The sequence below is a fragment of the Somniosus microcephalus genome, chromosome 3, assembly GCF_052327205.1.
Source record: "Somniosus microcephalus isolate GS21.2 chromosome 3, FLI_Smic_1.0, whole genome shotgun sequence".
Classification (NCBI taxonomy): Eukaryota; Metazoa; Chordata; class Chondrichthyes; order Squaliformes; family Somniosidae; genus Somniosus; species Somniosus microcephalus.
The window spans coordinates 11,508,460-11,527,080 of NC_140989.1; the positions used below are offsets into that span (position 1 = coordinate 11,508,460).

At 49.1% G+C, this 18,621-nt stretch overlaps 1 protein-coding gene across 1 annotated transcript in view; it reads left to right on the top strand.

The window, feature by feature from the left end:
* Positions 1 to 18,621, top strand: part of LOC147120854 (guanylate-binding protein 1-like) — a 181,642-nt gene that overhangs the window by 58,340 nt on the left and 104,681 nt on the right. The window contains 2 exon segments of the mRNA XM_085977237.1: positions 12,734 to 12,836; positions 14,882 to 15,063. Coding sequence (XP_085833363.1) covers positions 12,734 to 12,836; positions 14,882 to 15,063 — 285 coding nt within the window.

Below are 18,621 nucleotides of genomic sequence, written 5' to 3' on the forward strand. Positions count from 1 at the left end.
ATCCTGTCTCATTACACAGGACCAAATCTAGGTTGCTTGCCTCCTGGTCAGTTCAGTTACATATTGCTCAAGAAACCCATCCCTAATACACTCAATGAACTCATCCTCAAGGCTGCCCTGCCCAATTTGATTTGTCCAGTTAATATGATATTTAAAATCCCCCATAATTATAGCTGTTCCCTTATTACAAGCCTCAACTATTTCCTGATTACTACTCCGTCCAACAGAGTTACAACTGTTCGGAGGCCTATAGATTGCGCCCACTAGTGTTTTTTTCCCCTTATTATTCCTTATCTCCACCCAAACTGTTTCACTATCCTGATCCTTTGACCCAATATCATTTCTCTGTATTACAGTGATTCCTTCCTTTATTAACATAGCCACCCCACCTCCCCTTCCTTCCTGCCTGTCCTTCCTGATTGTTAAATAACCTGGTATGTTTAATTCCCAGTCATGGTCACCCTGCAGCCATGTTTCTGTAATGGCCACAAGATCATACCCATATGTAGTTATTAGTGCCGTTAGCTCGTCCATTTTGTTACGAATGCTTCATGCATTCAGATAAAGAACTTTCAAATATGTTTATGACACTTAATTCCTGCTTTCTCTTTACCTTTTATTCCATACCTTCTGTCCCTTCCTGACATGCTCTGTTTTTTAATTTCCCCACTGCTACTTAAGTCTATGACCTTCTCCATTGTTATTTTTATTATTTGCTCTCTGGAAACCTCCCCCCAACTAATTAGTATAAAGCCCTCTCTACAGCCCTAGTTATATGATTCGCCAGGATTCTAGTCCCAGCACTGGCCAAGTGAAGTCCGTCCCAACGGAACAGCTCCCTCCTGTCCCAGTACTGGTGCCAGTGTCCCAAGAAGCAAAACCCATTTCTCCCACACCAGTCTTTGAGCCACGCATTTAACTCTCTAATTTTATTTATCCTAGCCAAATTCGCTCGTGGCTCAGGTAATACCCTTGAGGTTCTGTTTTTTAATTTGACCCCTAGCTGTTCATACTCCTTTAACAGAACCTCCTTCCTTGTCCTATCTACGTCATTTGTACCAACATGGGCCACGACAACTGGATCCTCCCCCTCCCACTCCAAGTTTCTTTCCAGCCCAGAAGAGATGTCCTTAACCCTGGCACCGGGCAGGCAACACAGCCTTCGGGACTCCCGCTCTCGATTGCAGAGAACCCTATCTATCCCTCTAACGATAATATCCCCTACCACTACAACATTTCTTTTTACCCCCCCCTCACTTGAATGGCCCCCTGATCCATGGTGCTGTGGCCAGGTTGCTCATCCACCCTGCAGTCCCCGCTCCCGCCCCCACAGGGAGTAAGAATCTCAAACCTGTTGGACTGGAGTCACCTATAGGCCAGACTGGGTAAGGACAGCAGGTTTACTACTACAACTACTTGCATTGATACAGTGCTTTTAACATGGGACGGTGCTTCACGAGCGTTACAAAAATCAAAATTGGACACCGAGCCACATAGGAGATATTAGGACAAGTGACCAAAGGCTTGGTCAAAGAGATAGATTTTAAGGAACGTCTTAAAAGAGGAAAGAGAGTAGAGAGGTGGAGAGGTTTAAGGAAGGATTTCCAGAGCCCAGGGCCCAGGCAATTGAAGGCACGGCCACCAAGAGTGGAGCAATTAAAATCGGGGATGCTCAAGAGGCCAGAATTGGAGGACACAGAGATCTCTGTATAGTGTCCGCGTATCAATAACACACGGACTGCAGGAGAACGGTAATAACAGGTATTTACTGAACAGAGGGTATGCTGAAACTGAAAGTACAGAAGCCTGCTACGGCTTTATATACAGGTGTGGTCACTGCCGGTACTGCAGCATAAAAGCAGTTCTCCCTTAAAGGTACATACACAACAATTCCTCCCCTTTTAGATAAACAGTACATAACATTCATTTAACAATTAAATAATAACTAATTACAATTACAATTTTCTTTGTACTATATACATCAGCTGAAAGTAATCATTTATAAATTCAGTCTTTGAGAGGCTTCCTGATCCTGTCTGGATAGCACCTTTCTCGAGTATCCTGTTCTTGCGGCGGAGTCAATTCTGGCTCATTGTCATTGGTTGGTTCATCAGCTTCCAATACCACTGATTCTGAGACAGATGCAATCTGTACTTCAGGTTCATCACCAGGTGCACCTGCTCGTGGTATGGGTTTGACTTGTTCCTGTGACTCTAGAATCTGGTCAGCATGGCGTCTCACGATGCTCTCTCCAACGTCCACTGTGCACATTAGTGGTCCCTGCCGTGTGCATATCGTTCCTGGCTGCCATTTTTCTGTTCGGTAGTCGCGGGCCAAGACTGGTTGCCCTATCTTGAAGCTCCTGGTTGGCTTTTCATTGATGTGCTGGAATTGCTTATTCTCAACATCTCGTCTTATGTTTGGTTTGAGCAAGTCCAGGCGACATCTTAACCTGCGGTTAAAGAACATCATGGCTGGAGTTTGGTTGGTGACTGCATGTGTCGCATTTCGGTAAGCAAACAAGAAATTATCCACCTTGTATTGCAGTGGTATGTTGTCATTATACATCGCCTTTATTGCTTTTTTAAAGGTTTGAAGAAACCTCTCAGCCAATCCATTTGTGGCTGGATGATATGGGGCGGATGTGTAATGCTTTACCCCATTATTCCTCAAAAACCTCCGGAACTCCTCGGACACAAACTGTGGTCCATTGTCGGAGCAAATCTGTTCTGGCAAGCCATTCCTGGCGAAGATGGTCCATAGGACTGCAATAGTTTTCTCAGTGGTGGTGGAGGACATTTTGATGACCTCTGGCCATTTCGAATGTGCATCCACGGCGATTAAAAACATTGAGTCCATAAATGGACCAGCAAAATCAATGTGTACCCATTGCCATGGAGATGAGGGCCACTCCCATGGGTGTAGCGGGGCCTGTGGTGGAGCGTTTTGGACTTTCTGGCATCCTGTACATCTCTTGGTCATTTCTTCAATTTCTTTATCGATTCCCGGCCACCACACAAACGCCCTGGCTAGGCTCTTCATTTTCACCCCTCCCAGATGATCCTCATGAAGCTCATTGAGCACTCTTTCTCTCAACTTGGGTGGAATTACCACTCGGGATCCACACATCAAGGTCCCTCGGCACACTGACAGCTGTTCTCTCCTTGGCGAGAATGCTGGCAACAGTGAGTCGCCATGTGCTGGCCATCCCTTCACCGTTAAATCATAGACCCGAGAGAGTGTCGGGTCATTTCTGGTTTCCTTTTCTATACTTGAGTTTGTAACAGGTAGACATTCGACTATGGTTGAATGGAATATCTCAACAGGGTCCACTGCAGGTGCTTCCTCCACCGTAGGCAGTGGCAGGCGCGACAGCCCATCAGCGTTTCCATGCTGTTTCGTGCCCTTATATTCTATGTCGTATTGATGTGCCCCTAGAAAAAGGGACCATCTTTGCAGCCGTTGCGCCGTTATCACCGGAACGCCCTTCTTTGGGTTAAAGATGGAGACAAGAGGCTGGTGATCAGTCAGTAAGGTGAATTTCTGCCCATGCAGATAGTGATTGAACTTCTTCACCCCCCACACCAGGCTGAGGGCCTCCCTGTCAATCTGGGCGTAGTTACGCTCGGCTGAGGTTAACGAGCGTGACGCAAAGGCTATTGGCCTCTCTGAACCATCAAGGAATTTGTGCGACAGCACCGCTCCAATGCCGTAGGGAGACGCATCACATGCCAACCGAATCAGTAGTGATGGATTGTAGTGGGCCAATACTTCTTTTGATGTGATTAGGCATTTACATTTCTGAAAGGCACGCTTACACTCATCACTCCATTTCCATGCTACTCCAGTTTGCAGCAGGGCGTTCAGCGGGTGCAGAATTGTAGACAAGTTTGGCAAGAACTTATGGTAGTAGTTCACCAGCCCGAGGAATGACCTCAGTTGTGAAACCATTTCCAGTGCTGGAGCCTTGAATACTGCCTCAATCTTGTCTGGGGACTTATGTAACCCCTCTTCATCAATCATGTGATCACAATACGAGATTTGTTTCCTGAAAAACTCGCATTTGGGGCGGTTGGCTCGTAGCCCATATTCTTGTAATCTAGTGAGCACCTGCTCCAGGTTGGCAAGGTGTTCATTGTCATTTCCGCCCGTAACCAGGATGTCGTCCAAATAACACTGGGTCCCCGGGATCCCCTGCAGGACTTGTTCCATCGCCCTCTGCCAAATAGCCGGAGCTGATGCTACTCCGAATACCAGTCGGTTGTACTGGTAAAGACCTTTGTGAGTGTTTATCGTGAGGTATTTTCTAGATGCTTCTTCTACCTCCATTTATAGATATGCTTGGGCCAGATCAATCTTCGTAAAGCGTTTCCCTCCAGATAGTGAGGTGAAAATATCTTCTATCCACGGAAGTGGATAATGTACTGTGTGAAGGACTCGGTTCACAGTTACCTTAAAGACACCACAGATGCGAACCTTCTTCAGTTCCCCAGGCATGCTGCTCAATGATTTCTTCATTACAGGAACGATGGGTGTGGCCCACTCGCTCCAGTCCACCTTCGACAGCACACCCGAACGCTCCAGACTCTCCAGCTCTGCTTCGACGGCTGGGAGGATCACATACGGTACTGGTCTGGCCTTAAAAAGTTTTGGGTTTGCGTTATCTTCAATTTTTATCATTGCCGTTACGCCTTTTAGAGTCCCAAGTCCTTGCTGGAACACCTCTTTCATAGAAACATAGAAACATAGAGATAGGAACAGGAGTAGGCCATTCGGCCCTTCGAGCCTGCTCCGCCATTCAATGAGATCATGGCTGATCTTCGTCTGAGATCATAGCTGATCTTACCAGTTCAGTACCCCGTCCCCGCCTTTTCTCCGTAACCCTTAATCCCCTTAGCCTTCAGAAATATATCCAATTCTCTCTTGAAAATATTTATTGAATTAGCCTTCGCAGCCCTCTGTGGCAGGGAATTCCACAGGCTCACCACTCTTTGAGTGAAGAAATTCTTCCTCATCTCTGTTTTAAATGATTTGCCCGCTATTTTTAGACTGTGGCCCCTGGTTCTGTGCTCCCCGGCCATTGGAAACATTCTCTCTGAATTCAGCCTGTCCAGGCCTGCCATAATTTTATATGTTTCGATGAGATCCCCTCTCAATCTTCTAAACTCCAGTGAGTACAAGCCCAAACTATTTAATCTCTCTTCGTAGGTCATTCCCGCCATTCCAGGTATCAGCCTGGTGAATCGCCGTTGCACTCTTTCCATGGCAAGAACATCCTTCCGCAGATGGGGCGACCAAAACTGTACACAATACTCCAGATGCGGTCTCACCAGCACCTTGTACAGCTGTAGTAAGGTATCCCTATTCCTATACTCGAACCCCCTTGATATGAAGGCCAACATACCATTTGCCTTCTTAATCGCCTGTTGCACCTGCATGCTCTCCTTCAGTGACTGGTGCACAAGAACACCCAGGTCCCTCTGCACTTCCCCATCTCCCAATCTATTGCCATTTAGATAATAATCTACCCTCCTGTTTTTACCCCCAAAGTGGATAACCTCGCATTTATCCACATTATAGTGCATCTGCCACGTATCCGCCCATTCCCCCAACCTGTCCAAATCGCACTGTAGCCTCCTGACATCCTCATCAGAGCCCACCCCTCCTCCTAGTTTAGTGTCGTCAGCGAATTTGGAAATATTGCATCCAATTCCCTGATCCAGATCATTTATATATATTGTGAACAGCTGGGGTCCCAGGACAGATCCTTGCGGCACCCCGCTGGTCACTGCCTGCCACTCCGAAAATGAGCCGTTTATTCCAACTCTCTGTTTTCTATCCGCCAGCCAGTTCTCTATCCACGTTAATACTTTGCCCCCAATCCCATGAGCCTTAATTTTGCATGATAATCTTTTGTGTGGAACCTTATTGAAGGCTTTCTGGAAGTCAAGGTACACCACATCCACTGGCTCTCCCCCATCTATTTTACCAGTTACTTCCTCAAAAAATTCCAGCAGATTAGTCAAACACGATTTACCCTTTGTAAATCCATGTTGACTCTGTCCGATCCTTTCCCCATTTGTCAAGTGCTCCGCTATTTTATCCTTAATAATGGACTCTAGCATTTTGCCCACAACCGATGTAAGGCTTACTGGTCTATAATTCCCTGCTTTCTCTCTACCCCCCTTTTTAAATATTGGGGTAACATTAGCTACCCTCCAATCCACGGGTACTGTTCCCGAGTCAATGGAGTTCCGGAAGATGATCCTTAGAGCATCTGCTATCTCCAGGGCCACCTCCTTAAGTACCCTAGGGTGTAGTTTATCAGGCCCCGGGGATTTGTCGGCCTTCAGTCCCCTCAACTTACCCAACACCATATCCCTAGAGATACTAATTTCTGTCAGCTCCTCCCTCTCATTAGTCCCTATGTTTGCCGATATTCCTGGGAGGTTATTTGTGTCCTCCTTCGTGTCAGTTAGAATTTTTGACAGTCGTCCAGGTGTGACGTCGTCATCCTTTTTGTCAGCCACAGTTAGCGCCTGAATGGAATGCCAATCCAATTGTATTTTTCGGATCCATTCACGTCCCAATAATGGTGGTCCTCCATCTTGTAGTATATATAGATACAGTTCCTGTGTTTCCTTGCTGTTGTATTTAATAGGCACCCTTATTTTTCCTCTGGGGTAGACTTTTTGCCCCGTATATGTCTTCAAGACAATGGAAGTATCCTTCAAGGGAATGTGTGAGAATAGCCGTTCATAGTCTCGTCGATTCTTGACTGTTAGGGCTGATCCTGTGTCCAATTCCATCTTTACTTGGGACCCTGCTATCATGAGGGTGACCCAAATGGTTCGGTGATCCTCCTTTGCGATCACGTTGTGTAACTTTAGACAACTTAGTCTCCTGCTCCCGGAGTCATTATCACTCTTCTGATCTTCCGAACTACTGTCCGTCATCTTTTGTACTTTCTTGTACTTTTCCTTAGTAGTTCTTTTCGTGTTGGTTTTCTTTCCTGACCTGCAGACTCGTGCTATGTGTCCCACTTTTCCACATTGCCTGCATACTTTGTCCTTAAACCAGCAATCCTTCTGGTCATGGGTTGTTCTGCCGCAGCGATAGCACTTTTCTGCTCCGTATGCCATTTCATTGGCTCTATATTCTTGCGGTTTCTGTTGTATTTCCGCAGCTCCCCGTGCTGCTGCTTCGTAGGATACTGCAACGCTGAAAGCCTTTTCTAGCGTAAGGTCCTTTTCCGAAAGTAGTCGTTTCTGGGTTCCTTCACTCTGGAGCCCGCAGACAAACTTATCCCTTAAGGTATCTGCCAGTCCTGCTCCAAACTGGCAGTGTTTCGATAACTTGTGTAGTTCCGTAAGATAGTCAGCATTACTCTCGTCTTTGTGCTGGTTTCTTTTATGGAACTTGAATCATTCTGCTATCAGCAGCGGTGTAGGGTTTAAATGTTCCTGTAAGATATTGACAATCTCATCAAAACTTTTCTCCATCGGTTTAGCTGGGGTAATTAAATTCCGCAATAGGCCGTACGTTCTCGCGCCCATCAAATTCAATAATACCGACGCCTTCTTTCCATCGGCCACCTCATTTGCCTTACAGTACACTTCAATTCTTTCCACATACGTGGTCCAGTCTTCTATTTTGTTGTCGAAAGCAGTGATACTGCCACTCTTCGGCATCTTGGGTGATTTAAAATGGCGCCTCCCGCGCTTTTCCTTCTTCCCCAATGAATTAAAATGGTGCCTCCCGTGCTTTTCCTTCTTCCCCCTGCTGCCAATGCTGCTCTTAGCGTTCTAACTTGTAATGGCGGCACCCCGCGGCTTCCTGCGCGTCTCTCTTTTGTTAATTAATTTTTCTTCGACACTGTCCGAATCTTGAGCACCACCCTCTCTCTCTTTTTTTTCTTCCCGACGACGCTGCTCGGCCCCTTTGCAGAGCCGCTCGATCGAGCTCCAGCCCACCGCAGTCCGGGAAAGGTCAGCGCACTACCTGCTACCAGCCCGATTTGCTGGGACACCTTGACTGGAGAACCAAGCCCAGCTCTCCACAGCTTCCCCTGTGATTCTCTGAACTCCGATGGATCACTGGGCGGTTGCCCACGGTCGACGCCCGTTGCTCTGGCTTTGACCTCCAAGAAGCTTCTTTTCAGGGATGGATCCCCGTGAGGTGATGCAGTACTGCAGGTGAGTTTGAACCTGCTCGTCGCCACTATAGTGTCCGCGTATCAATAACACACGGACTGCAGGAGAACGGTAATAACAGGTATTTACTGAACAGAGGGTATGCTGGAACTGAAAGTACAGAAGCCTGCTATGGCTTTATATATAGGTGTGGTCACTGCCGGTACTGCAGTATAAAAGCAGTTCTCCCTTAAAGGTACATACACAACACTCTGAGGGTTGTGGGGCTTGAGGAGGTTAGAGAGATGGGGAGGGGTGAGGTCATAGATGGACTTGAAAAGGAGGAGAATATTCAAATCGAGGCATTGCAGGACCAAGAGCCAATGTAGGTCAGCGAGGACAGGGGCGATGGGTGAACTGGACTTGGTGCGAGTTAGGACACGGGCAGCAGAGTTTTGGGTGAGCTGAAGTTTATGGTGGGTGGAAAATGGGAAGCTGGGCAGGAGAGCGTTGGAATAGTCAAGTCGAGAGGTAACAAAGGCATGAATGAGGGTTTCAACAGCAGATGAGCTGAGGCAGGGGCGGAGACGGGCGATGCTTCAGAGGTGGGAATAGGCGGTCTTAGTGATGGAGCGGATGTGATCAGAAACTCATCTCGGGGTCAAATACGATGCCAAGGTTTCAAACGGTCTGGTTCAGCTTCTTACAGTTGCCAGGGAGAGGGATGGAGTTGGTGGCTGGGGAATGGAGATTGTGGCGGGGACCAAAGACAATGGCTTCAGCCTTCCCATATTTAGTTGGAGAAAATTTCTGTACATCCAGTACTGGCTGTCGGACAAGAAGTGTGACAAATCATAGAGAGTGGAGGGGTCGGGAGAGCTGGTGATGAGGTAGAGCTGGTTGTCATCAGCGTACATGTGGAGCCTGATGTTGTGTTTTGGATGAAGTCGCTGAAGGAACATGGGAACATAGGAACAGGAGTAGACCATTGAGCACCTTGAGCTTGTTCTGCCATTCAATGAGATCATGGCTGATCTGCGACCTAACTCCATATACCCACCTTTGCCCCATATCCCTTAATACCTTTAGTTAGCAAAAAGCTATCGAGCTCCGATTTAAAATTAACAATTGATCTAGCATCAATTGCCCTTTGCGGAAGAGAGTTCCAAACTTCTACCACCCTTTGTGAGTAGAAGGTCAACATGTAGATGAGAAATAGGAATGGCCAAGGATAGATCCTTGGTGCAAGAGTGGGAAGAGAAGCTATTGCAGGTGATTTTCTGGCTAGGACTGGATAGTTAAGAATGGAACCAGGCGAGGGCAGTGTCCCACCCAGCTAGATAACAGAGGAGAGGAGTTGGAGGAGGATGGTGTGGTCAAACATGTCAAAGGCTGCAGACAGGTCGAGAAGAATGAGGCGGGATAGTTTTCCATTATCACAATCATATACGATGTAATTTGTGACTTTGAGAAGGGCCGTTTCAGTACTGTGGCAGGTGCGGAAACCTGTTTGGAGTTGTTCAAACATGGAGTTGTGGGAAAGTTGGGCACGGATTTGGCAGACAACAACACGATCAAGGACTTTGTAGAGGAAAGGTAGGTTGGAGATGGGATGGCAGTTCACAAGGACAGTGAGGCAAGGGTGGGTTTTTTGAGAAGGGGGCATGATGATGGCAAATTTGAAGGACAGTGGGACAGTACTTGAGGTGAGGGAACCGTTAACAATATCCGCTAACATGGGGGCCAGGAAGGAAAGTTGGGTGGTCAGCAGTTTTGTGGGAATAGGGCCAAGGGAGCAGGTATCCTTCCCTAAAGGACATTAGTGACCCAGTTGGGTTTGTAAAACAATCTGATAGCTTCATGGTCACTTTTACTGATAATAGCTTTTTATTTCCAGATTCATTCTTGATCCCTCAACTTTTGGAAACAGTGAAATCTGTGCTAGCTACTTCTAACTATTTTCTCTTTATCTAAATAAGTAGTAATTTAATTCTTAAAAACTCAAACATTTTCCATGACCACTGATGTTAACCAAGCTGGCCTGTTATTACCTGTGTTAAATGTCTCCCCTTTTTAAAATTGGGGACTACGTTGGCCACTCTCCGTCCTCTGGCACACATCCAGACTCAGTAGAACCCTGAATTACAACTTTACTACATTACAACAGTAACCACACTTCAGAAATGCTTCATTGGATGTAAAGTCCTGAGGTTGTGAAAGGCGCTTTATAAATGAAAGTCTTTCTTTTTCTTTCTGAAATATAATTTATAGAGCCTGCGCTATTTCCTCTTTCACCTCCCTTAGGATCGTAAATTGTATCGCATTAGGAACGGCAGCATAGTGGTTATATTACTGGACCTGTAACAAAGGCTTGGCCTAATGGTCCAGTCCAGGTGTGAATTCAAATCCCACCAAGATAGCTGAGGGAATGTAAATTCAGTTAATAAATAAACCTGGAATAAGTATCATTAATTCTTCACTCAGAGGGTTGTGAATCTTTGGGATTCTCGACCCCAGAGGGCTGATGATGCTGAGCCTTTGAGTAGATTCAAGGCTGAGACAGATTTTTGGGAAAGTGAAGTTGAGGTCGATGATCTTATTGAATGGCGAGGGGCTGAATGGCCTACTCCTGCTCCTATTTCTTATGTTCTTAAATGCAATATAGTCACTAATAAATCCAATAAAGAATTTAGGAGAAATTCCTTTACCCAGATGGTGGTTAGGATGGGGAGTGGTTGAGGCGAATAGCAGAGATGCCTTTAAGGGGAAGCTTGATAAGTACATGAGGGAGAAAGGAATAGGATATGTAGATAGGTTTAGATGAAGTAAGGTGGGAGGAGGCTTGTGTGGTGTTAAAACACCGGCATTGACCAGTTGGGCCTGTTTCTGTGCTGTAAATTCGATGTAATTCTATGTTACTGGACTAATAATCCAGAGTTCGCCTTGACATTCAATGGCATTACCATCACCAAATCCCCTACTATCAATATCCTGGGGGTCACCATTAACCAGAAACTTAACTGGACCAGCCACATAAATACTGTGGCAACAAGAGCAGGTCAGAGGCTGGGTATTCTGTGGCGAGTGTCTCAACTCCTGACTCCCCAAAGCCTTTCCACCATCTACAAGGCACAAGTCAGGAGTGTGATGGAATACTCTCCACTTGCCTGGATGAGTGCAGCTCCAACAACACTCAAGAAGCTCGACACCATCCAGGACAAAGCAGCCCACTTAATTGGCACCCCATCCACCACCTTAAACATTCACTCCCTCCACCACCGGTGTACGGTGGCTGCAGTGTGTACCATCTACAAGATGCACTGCAGCAACTTACCAAGGCTTCTTCAGTAGCACCTCGCAAACCCGCGACCTCTTCCGCCTAGAAGGACAAGGGCAGCAGGCGCAAGGGAACACCACCACCTCCAAGTTCCTCTCCAAGTCACACACCATCCTGACTTGGAAGTATATCGCCGATCCTTCATTGTCACTGGGTCACAATCCTGGAACTCCCTCCCTAACAGCACTGTGGGAGCACTTTCACCTCACGGACTGCAGCGGTTCAAGAAGGCGGCTCACCACCACCTCCTCAAGGGCAATTAGGGATGGGCAATAAATACTGGCCTTGCCAGTGACGCCCAGATCCCATAAACGAATTTTTAAAAAGTTCAAATCCCACCATGGCAGTTTGAGGGGGAAAAAATCTGGAAATAAAAAGTTAGTAAAAGTGACCATGGAGCTGTTGGATTGTTCTTCAGGGAAGGACACTTGCTGTCCGTACCCAGTCAGGCCAACCACCACCTTCCCAGGACAACTAGGGCTGGGCAATAAATGTAGGCCTTGCCAGTGACATGCTCATTTGAGAATGAATTAAAAAAGGGAAAATAGAAATAAATTGTCATTTGGTGATCCGCAATGGGATACAGGAAATCTGTAAAAAGTTAATAGTTGCTGGGTTTAGCTTTTCCAAGCCCTACTGTGTTCCCATTAACCATCAGGGTTATTTTGACCAGCCATCCAATTATCCCCTGGTAGATATATTGTAATATTCCAATAAATGAAGAAAGCAATTGTTAATGGGGAAGCTCCTCTCCTCTCCTCTGATTGTAAACCATCGGCCGGTTTTCCAAATGTGTTGGTCTCAGCAGGGGTCCTTGCCCACCAAGGGTTCGTATCAGGAAATCACAGGCGCACTCTCTGTGAATTTCCATTAATGGAAAGAAAACTGTGAGGAATGTGCTGCAATTTTCCAATCTGCACTCCCAGGAGTGGAAAATCAACCCTCCCTCATTATAAATCATTGAGACAATAAAGGTCTCATACCACAACCACAATGACCATTGTGTTCAATATTCAATCCCTCTCCCCAGAGACGCGGTCCTCAACATTTGGAATATTACATTTGCTACATTCTGCCTGAACCATTACAGGTGGACATGTCGCACTGAACCCTCAGGGGCTGTGCACCTCCACTAGACCAGCAAGGGATACGAGTATAATTCCCACACGCAAGACCCATTTGTTGCTGCAAAAGACACAAATAGTCTTTTGAAGTAACTGTTAATATTAATGTTAATATTTTATATCTGTTGTTCACTCAATAGGCGAATGAAATTCTGACAGCATTTCTAGAGCTGAAGATGACTGAATCGCAATGCATTCGAATGATGGATCAGAGTCTCACCGAACAGGAGAGGAGAAAGGAAGGCAAGTCACTTTCTGTAATCGCTAAAATCTTGAATTACATTGGCCAGGAAATTCCTCCGAGCTGTTCCCACTCTGCCATCATAACTTCGCCGGACGTGTTTTAAACCTAACCCCGGTTACACCTCCGTGTATCACAGTGGTGTTGGCTTCTCATCCAGTTCCAATAAGCTCTGTAAACACTGAGAAGAAATCTTCACCTCCAGGAGTGCACCCTCGTCACTTTGACTCGAGTTCCACTGTTGCTCTAATGGAATATGCAGCAATTACCATCATAGCTCGATCAAGCCTTGTTTAGTGTCAGCTAGTACTACCTCGGAGTCAGAAGGTGCGGGGTTCAAGCCCCACTCCAGACAGTCCAGGAGCCCTGGCAATGAAACCTAATATTAGCAGTGATACAACCACTAATAAATGATGCTGAGAAAGCAGCGTGCCCGCCCACACACACTCAGTGAGATGACTAACTGCAATAATTCAATAAACAATGACCCAGTGAGCTTTGCCCTAATAGATCAAATTATTTCATAGAACCACAGAATCGTACAGCACAGAAGGAGGCCATTCGGCCCATCGAGTCTGTGCCGGCGCTTTTTTGAAGAGCGATCCATTTAGTCCCCCTCCCCCGCTCTTTCCCCAAATAAACAGAGGAGAAATATAGAATCATAGAATGGTTACAGCACAGAAGGAGGTCATTTGGCCCATCGAGCCCATGCCGGCTCTCTGCACTTCAGCTAGTCCCACTCCCCCTGCCCTTTCCCCGTACCCTGTGAATTTTTTTCTTCAGGTACTTATCCTATTCCCTTTTGAAAGCCACGATTGAGTCTGCCTCTCAGGCAGTGCATTCCAGATCATAACCACTCGCTGCATCACAATAAACAATCTTTCTCTCTGTTCCCCCCCCCCCTCCCCGTGGCCAGCCAGATTGAGAGGCTGGCTGTCGTGCGGGTAGGCCTGTGGCACCAGGCCGAAGCCAGGGAGCAGATGGGAGGGAGGGAGGGGGCGTCGGAAGGCCATAATTCTGTTGCAGTAACAAGTGAGGGGAAAGCAAAAACTAAGCTGTGCTTAAACAGGAGATTCAGGAGATTACTGCTGAGAAATGGTTCACGTTCAAAATATCTGTGACGTTGTGACCCAATGACCATCAGGAATCAAGGCAGCTTCATCTCTCTCTCCGATACTAGGTTACACTTCAGTAGCTTCATCAGGGTTGTTGTGTCTTTTTACTGCAAATACTTCGGCATGAATTTTAATACTGTGGCGGGTTGGGAGCCGGCGGAGGGGGGCGGCTCGGAAGTGGTCGGGAAACCCGGGAGAACGGGTTTCCTGCAGGCCCTGATTCACATTTGAAACCTCTGTTACACACCCGCTGGTTCTGGGCACATAGGCCCACGTCACTAGGCCGCAGAGAGGAGGGAGGGAGGGATCGCGTGGGGGGCTGGAGCACATCGGAATAGCGGGAGGGTGGGGTGGTGGGGCGTAGAAGCATGTTTGGGGGGACTGGAGGACCAAGGGGTCCGGGAGTTCGTCAGAGGACCAGGAGCATCATCGGGGGGCTGGAGGAGCGGGGAGGGGAGGTGGAGGAGCATAATCATGGGGGCCTGGAGGTCGGAGGAGGAGCAGGGGGGTGGGGTGCGGAGTGGGGTGGGAAATCGGAGACCTGGTGTGGGGGGAGATTTCGATCACAAGTGGTGGGTTAGGCAGAGACGCTGGATCCAGGAAGTAAGTGTAAAGGCGCTTACCTCCTGGATCCAGTAGTCCACGCTTTCCATTAGCTAGCGGGTCTCACAAGGCATGCAACACCCGACCAGCCACTGTTAAATTTAAAATAGTGCTCCAATCTGAGGGAGCCAGCCTCATTATAATATTAATTGGAAGACCCGCCTCCTGGCAGCGGGTTGGCTGCCCGCCCCAGTCTCAGCTCCGTAAAACCACAGGTGGGCGGGTTGGAGACGGTTCCTGGTCGGGATTCAGATTTTTAACACTTTAACTTCCCACCCGACCCCAACTCACCCGTTTTTACGGATTAAAATTCCCCCCTTTCTGTCCAGAGATCGTTGCCATGTGCTCTCCAAATACCTCAGAGGTTCTCTTGAGGAAGGGCTCGGTGCTGCCATTCCTGCAGAGTCTGACAGCGGTCTGCATCATGCGGACGTTCACTGCAGCAGTGGGGCTCAGAAGCCCGGGATTGCAGATTGGGGGGCTGGGGAGGTCTGAGATCAGAAGGCTGAAGGTGGGTGGGGGCGGGGTGTCAGAGGCCTCGTTGAGGGTGGGGGGGGGGGGGAGGGGGAGGGGGAAGGGGGAGATCGGAAGGATCCGGGGGTGGGGGGGTCCAATTGCGGATGGCTGACGAGGTATCCAGTGGGTAAGTGGAAAGCAGGTACAGCAAGCACTAAGGAAGGCAAATGGCATGTTGGCCTTTATTGCAAGGGGGTTGGAGTATGAGAGTAAGGAAGTCTTGCTCCAATTGTACAGGGCCTTGGGTCAGACCACACCTGGAGTACTGCGCACAGTTTTGGTCTCCTTATCTAAGGAAGGATATACTTGCCTTGGAGGCGGTGCAACGAAGGTTCACTAGATTGATTCCTGGGATGACAGGGCTGTCCTATGAGGAGAGATTGTGTAGAATGGGCCGATACTCTCTGGAGTTTAGAAGAATGAGAGGTGATCTCATTGAAACATAAGATTCTGAGGGGGATTGACAGGGTAGATGCCGAGAGGTTGTTTCCCCTGGCTGGAGAGTCTAGAACCAGGGGACATAGTCTCAGGATAAGGGGTCGGCCATTTAAGACTGAGATGAGGAGGAATTTCTTCACTCAGAGGGTTGTGAATCTTTGGAATTCTCTGCCCCAGAGGGCTGTTGATGCTGAGTCTTTGAGTATATTCAAGGCTGAGATCGATAGATTTTTGGACTCCAGAGGAATCAAGGGATATGGAGATCGGCGGGGAAAGTGGAGTTGAGGTCGATGGTCAGCCATGATCTTATTGAATGGCAGAGCAGGTTCGAGGGGCCGAATGGCCGACGCCTGCTCCTAATTCTTATATTCTTATGAAAGGCCCCTACCTCCTGGATCCAGCTGTCCTCGCCTTCCTTTAGCTGACGGGTTCCCAGACTTAAATTTAGAATGGCGCTTCAAAATGAGTCACACAGCCTCATTATAATATTTAAATGCCAACCTGTCTCCTGCTGGCGGGTTGGGGCCAGGATTCAAATTTCTAACATTTTAACCCCACACCCGACCCAAACCCGCCTTTTTTTGGGGATTAAAATTCCCGCCGATAATCCAGCAGAAAATTAACATCCACATGGACCAGCATCTATCTATATATATAAAAGACCTCTTCTGTCTGTCTGTCTGTCTGTCTGTCTTTGTCTGTCTGTCCGTTCTCTATACGTTCGAAAGTTATAGAGCGTACCTACACGCGCGTCACATCAAAAGAAAGCTTACGATTACGGACCGGTCATAGGCGTATTTACTTTTCCGTCAGACAAATATCGTGCCCACGGTATCCCAAAAACGTTCAAAATTCCGCTCATTAAATGGGAAAAGTTCCGCTCATTTGCTCATTAGCATTGAGTGACGTGAAGGTTGACCAATCGTGCGGTCGAGCGACCTGACAGTTGACCGACGGTTGACCAATCGCTGCATCACGGGGGCGGGTTCATTGCGCGTGCGGGTGGGGCCATCCTACAGTTGAGTGTTGAGTGACTTGACGATTGACCAATCCTACAATTCAGTGACCTGACGGGTCGACCAATCAGTGCATGTGTGGGCGGGCCTTATCGTTCTGAACCGAGGTGAGTGACCGCCATCTTGATTCTTCACGATTTTTTTCCCACACTTTCTGTGTGTTAGGGAACTAAGGTAAATATTTGAATTATGTGTTAGGGAATTAAATAACAATTTATTTGAGTTTTAAATTGTGTTTAGCAACAGTAGGAAATTAAGTGATCCCCTAACCGCCGCCGTCCCCCCCTTCTCCTCACCCTCGCGCAGGGGGGACTCGGGGCTGCTCTCCAGGCCACTGCAGGCAGGCCTGAAGCTCAAAAAATTTCTCTCTCTCTCTCTTCCCTCTCCTTCTCCTCTTCCCTCTCTCGCCTCTTCCCTCTCTCTCTCTCTCTCTCTACTCTCCCCTCTCTCTCTCTTCCCGTGAGTGCGGGACCGGGAAAAAACCGGCGTTTTTTAAAATCAAAAAATTTCTCTCTCTCTCTCTCTCTGCTCTTCCCTCTCTCTATCTCTCCTTCTCCTCTTCCCTCTCTCCCTCTCCTTCTCTCTCTCCTCTTTCCCTCTCTCTCTCTCCACTTCCCCCTCTCTCTCTTCCCGTGAGTGCGGTACCGGCAAAAACGGCTTTTTTTAAACGGCTGTCCCCGATCTCAATCGGACACGGGAGTCTGCCAACCGGGTCCAAAGGCCCGCCTTGTTCACCAGCAGGAACCTCGGCCTCCCGTTGTCGGACTGACTTCGTTCTGCTACCGAGGTGAGTCCGGTCGGGCCTGAGGGGGGGGGAGTGTGAGGGAGAGGGGGGGGGGCAGTGTGAGGGAGAGGAGGGGGGGGAGTGTGAGGGAGAGGAGGGGGGGGAGTGTGAGGGAGAGGAGGGGGGGAGGGTGAGGGGAGGTGGGGGGGGAGTGTGAGGGAGGGGGGGGAGTGTGAGGGGAGGAGGGAGGGGGCGGAGTGTGAGGGGAGAGGAGGGGGGAGAGTGTGAGGGAGAGGAGGGGGGAGTGTGAGGGAGAGGAGGGGGGAGTGTGAGGGAGAGGAGGGGGGAGTGTGAGGGAGAGGAGGGGGGAGTGTGAGGGAGGAGGAGGGTGGGAGTGGTGGGAGTGTGAGGGAGGGGAGTGTGAGGGAGAGGAGGGGGGTGTGTGAGGGGAGGAGGAGGGGGAGGGGAGTGTGAGGGAGGAGGGATGGGGGGAGTGTGAGGGAGAGGAGGGTGGGGAGTGTGATGGGAGAGGAGGGGGGGGAGTGTGAGGGAGAGGAGGAGGGGAGTGTGAGGGAGTGAGGAGGGGGGGAGTGTGAAGGAGAGGAGGGGGGGAGTGTGAGGGAGAGGGGAGGGGGAGTGTGAGGAGAGGAGGGGGGAGTGTGAGGGGAGGAGGGGGGAGGGAGTGTGAGGGAGGAGAGGGGGTGGGGAGGGGAGTGTGAGGGAGAGGGGGAGGGGGTGTGAGGGATGAGGGGGGGGAGTGTGAGGTGAGATGGGGGGGGAGGAGTGTCGAGGGAGAGGGGGGTGAGTGTGAGGGTGAGAGGGGGTGAGTGTGAGGAGAGGGGGGAGAGTGAGAGGGAGAGGGGGGGAGAGTGTGTGTGAGGGGAGGGGGGCGGGAAGTGTGTGTGTGTGAGGCGGGGGGGTAGTGTGTGTGTGAGGGAGGGGGGGGTAGTGTAGTGTGTGTGAGGGAGGTGGGGGGAGTGTGTGTGTGTGAGGTGGAGGGGGGGGGGAGTGTGTGTAAAAATGTTCAATAAAAACTGACTAAATAACCTCATTAGCCTCTCTCTTCCCCCCCCAGTCGCTCTCTCTCTTCCCCCCCAGTCGCTCTCTCTTCCCCCCCAGTCGCTCTCTCTCCTTCTCCCCCCCAGTCGCCTCTCTCTTCCCCCCCAGTCGCTTCTCTTTCTCCCCCCCCAGTCCGCCCTCTTATTTCCCCCCCAGGTTCGCTCTCTTTCTCCCACCCCAGGTCGCTCTCTTTTCCCCCCCAGTCGCTCTCTTTTTCCACCCCAGTCGCTCGTCTTTTTCCCCCCCAGTCGCTCTCTTTTCCCACCCAGATCGCTCTCTTTTCCACCCCAGTCGCTCTCTTTTCCCCCCAGTCGCT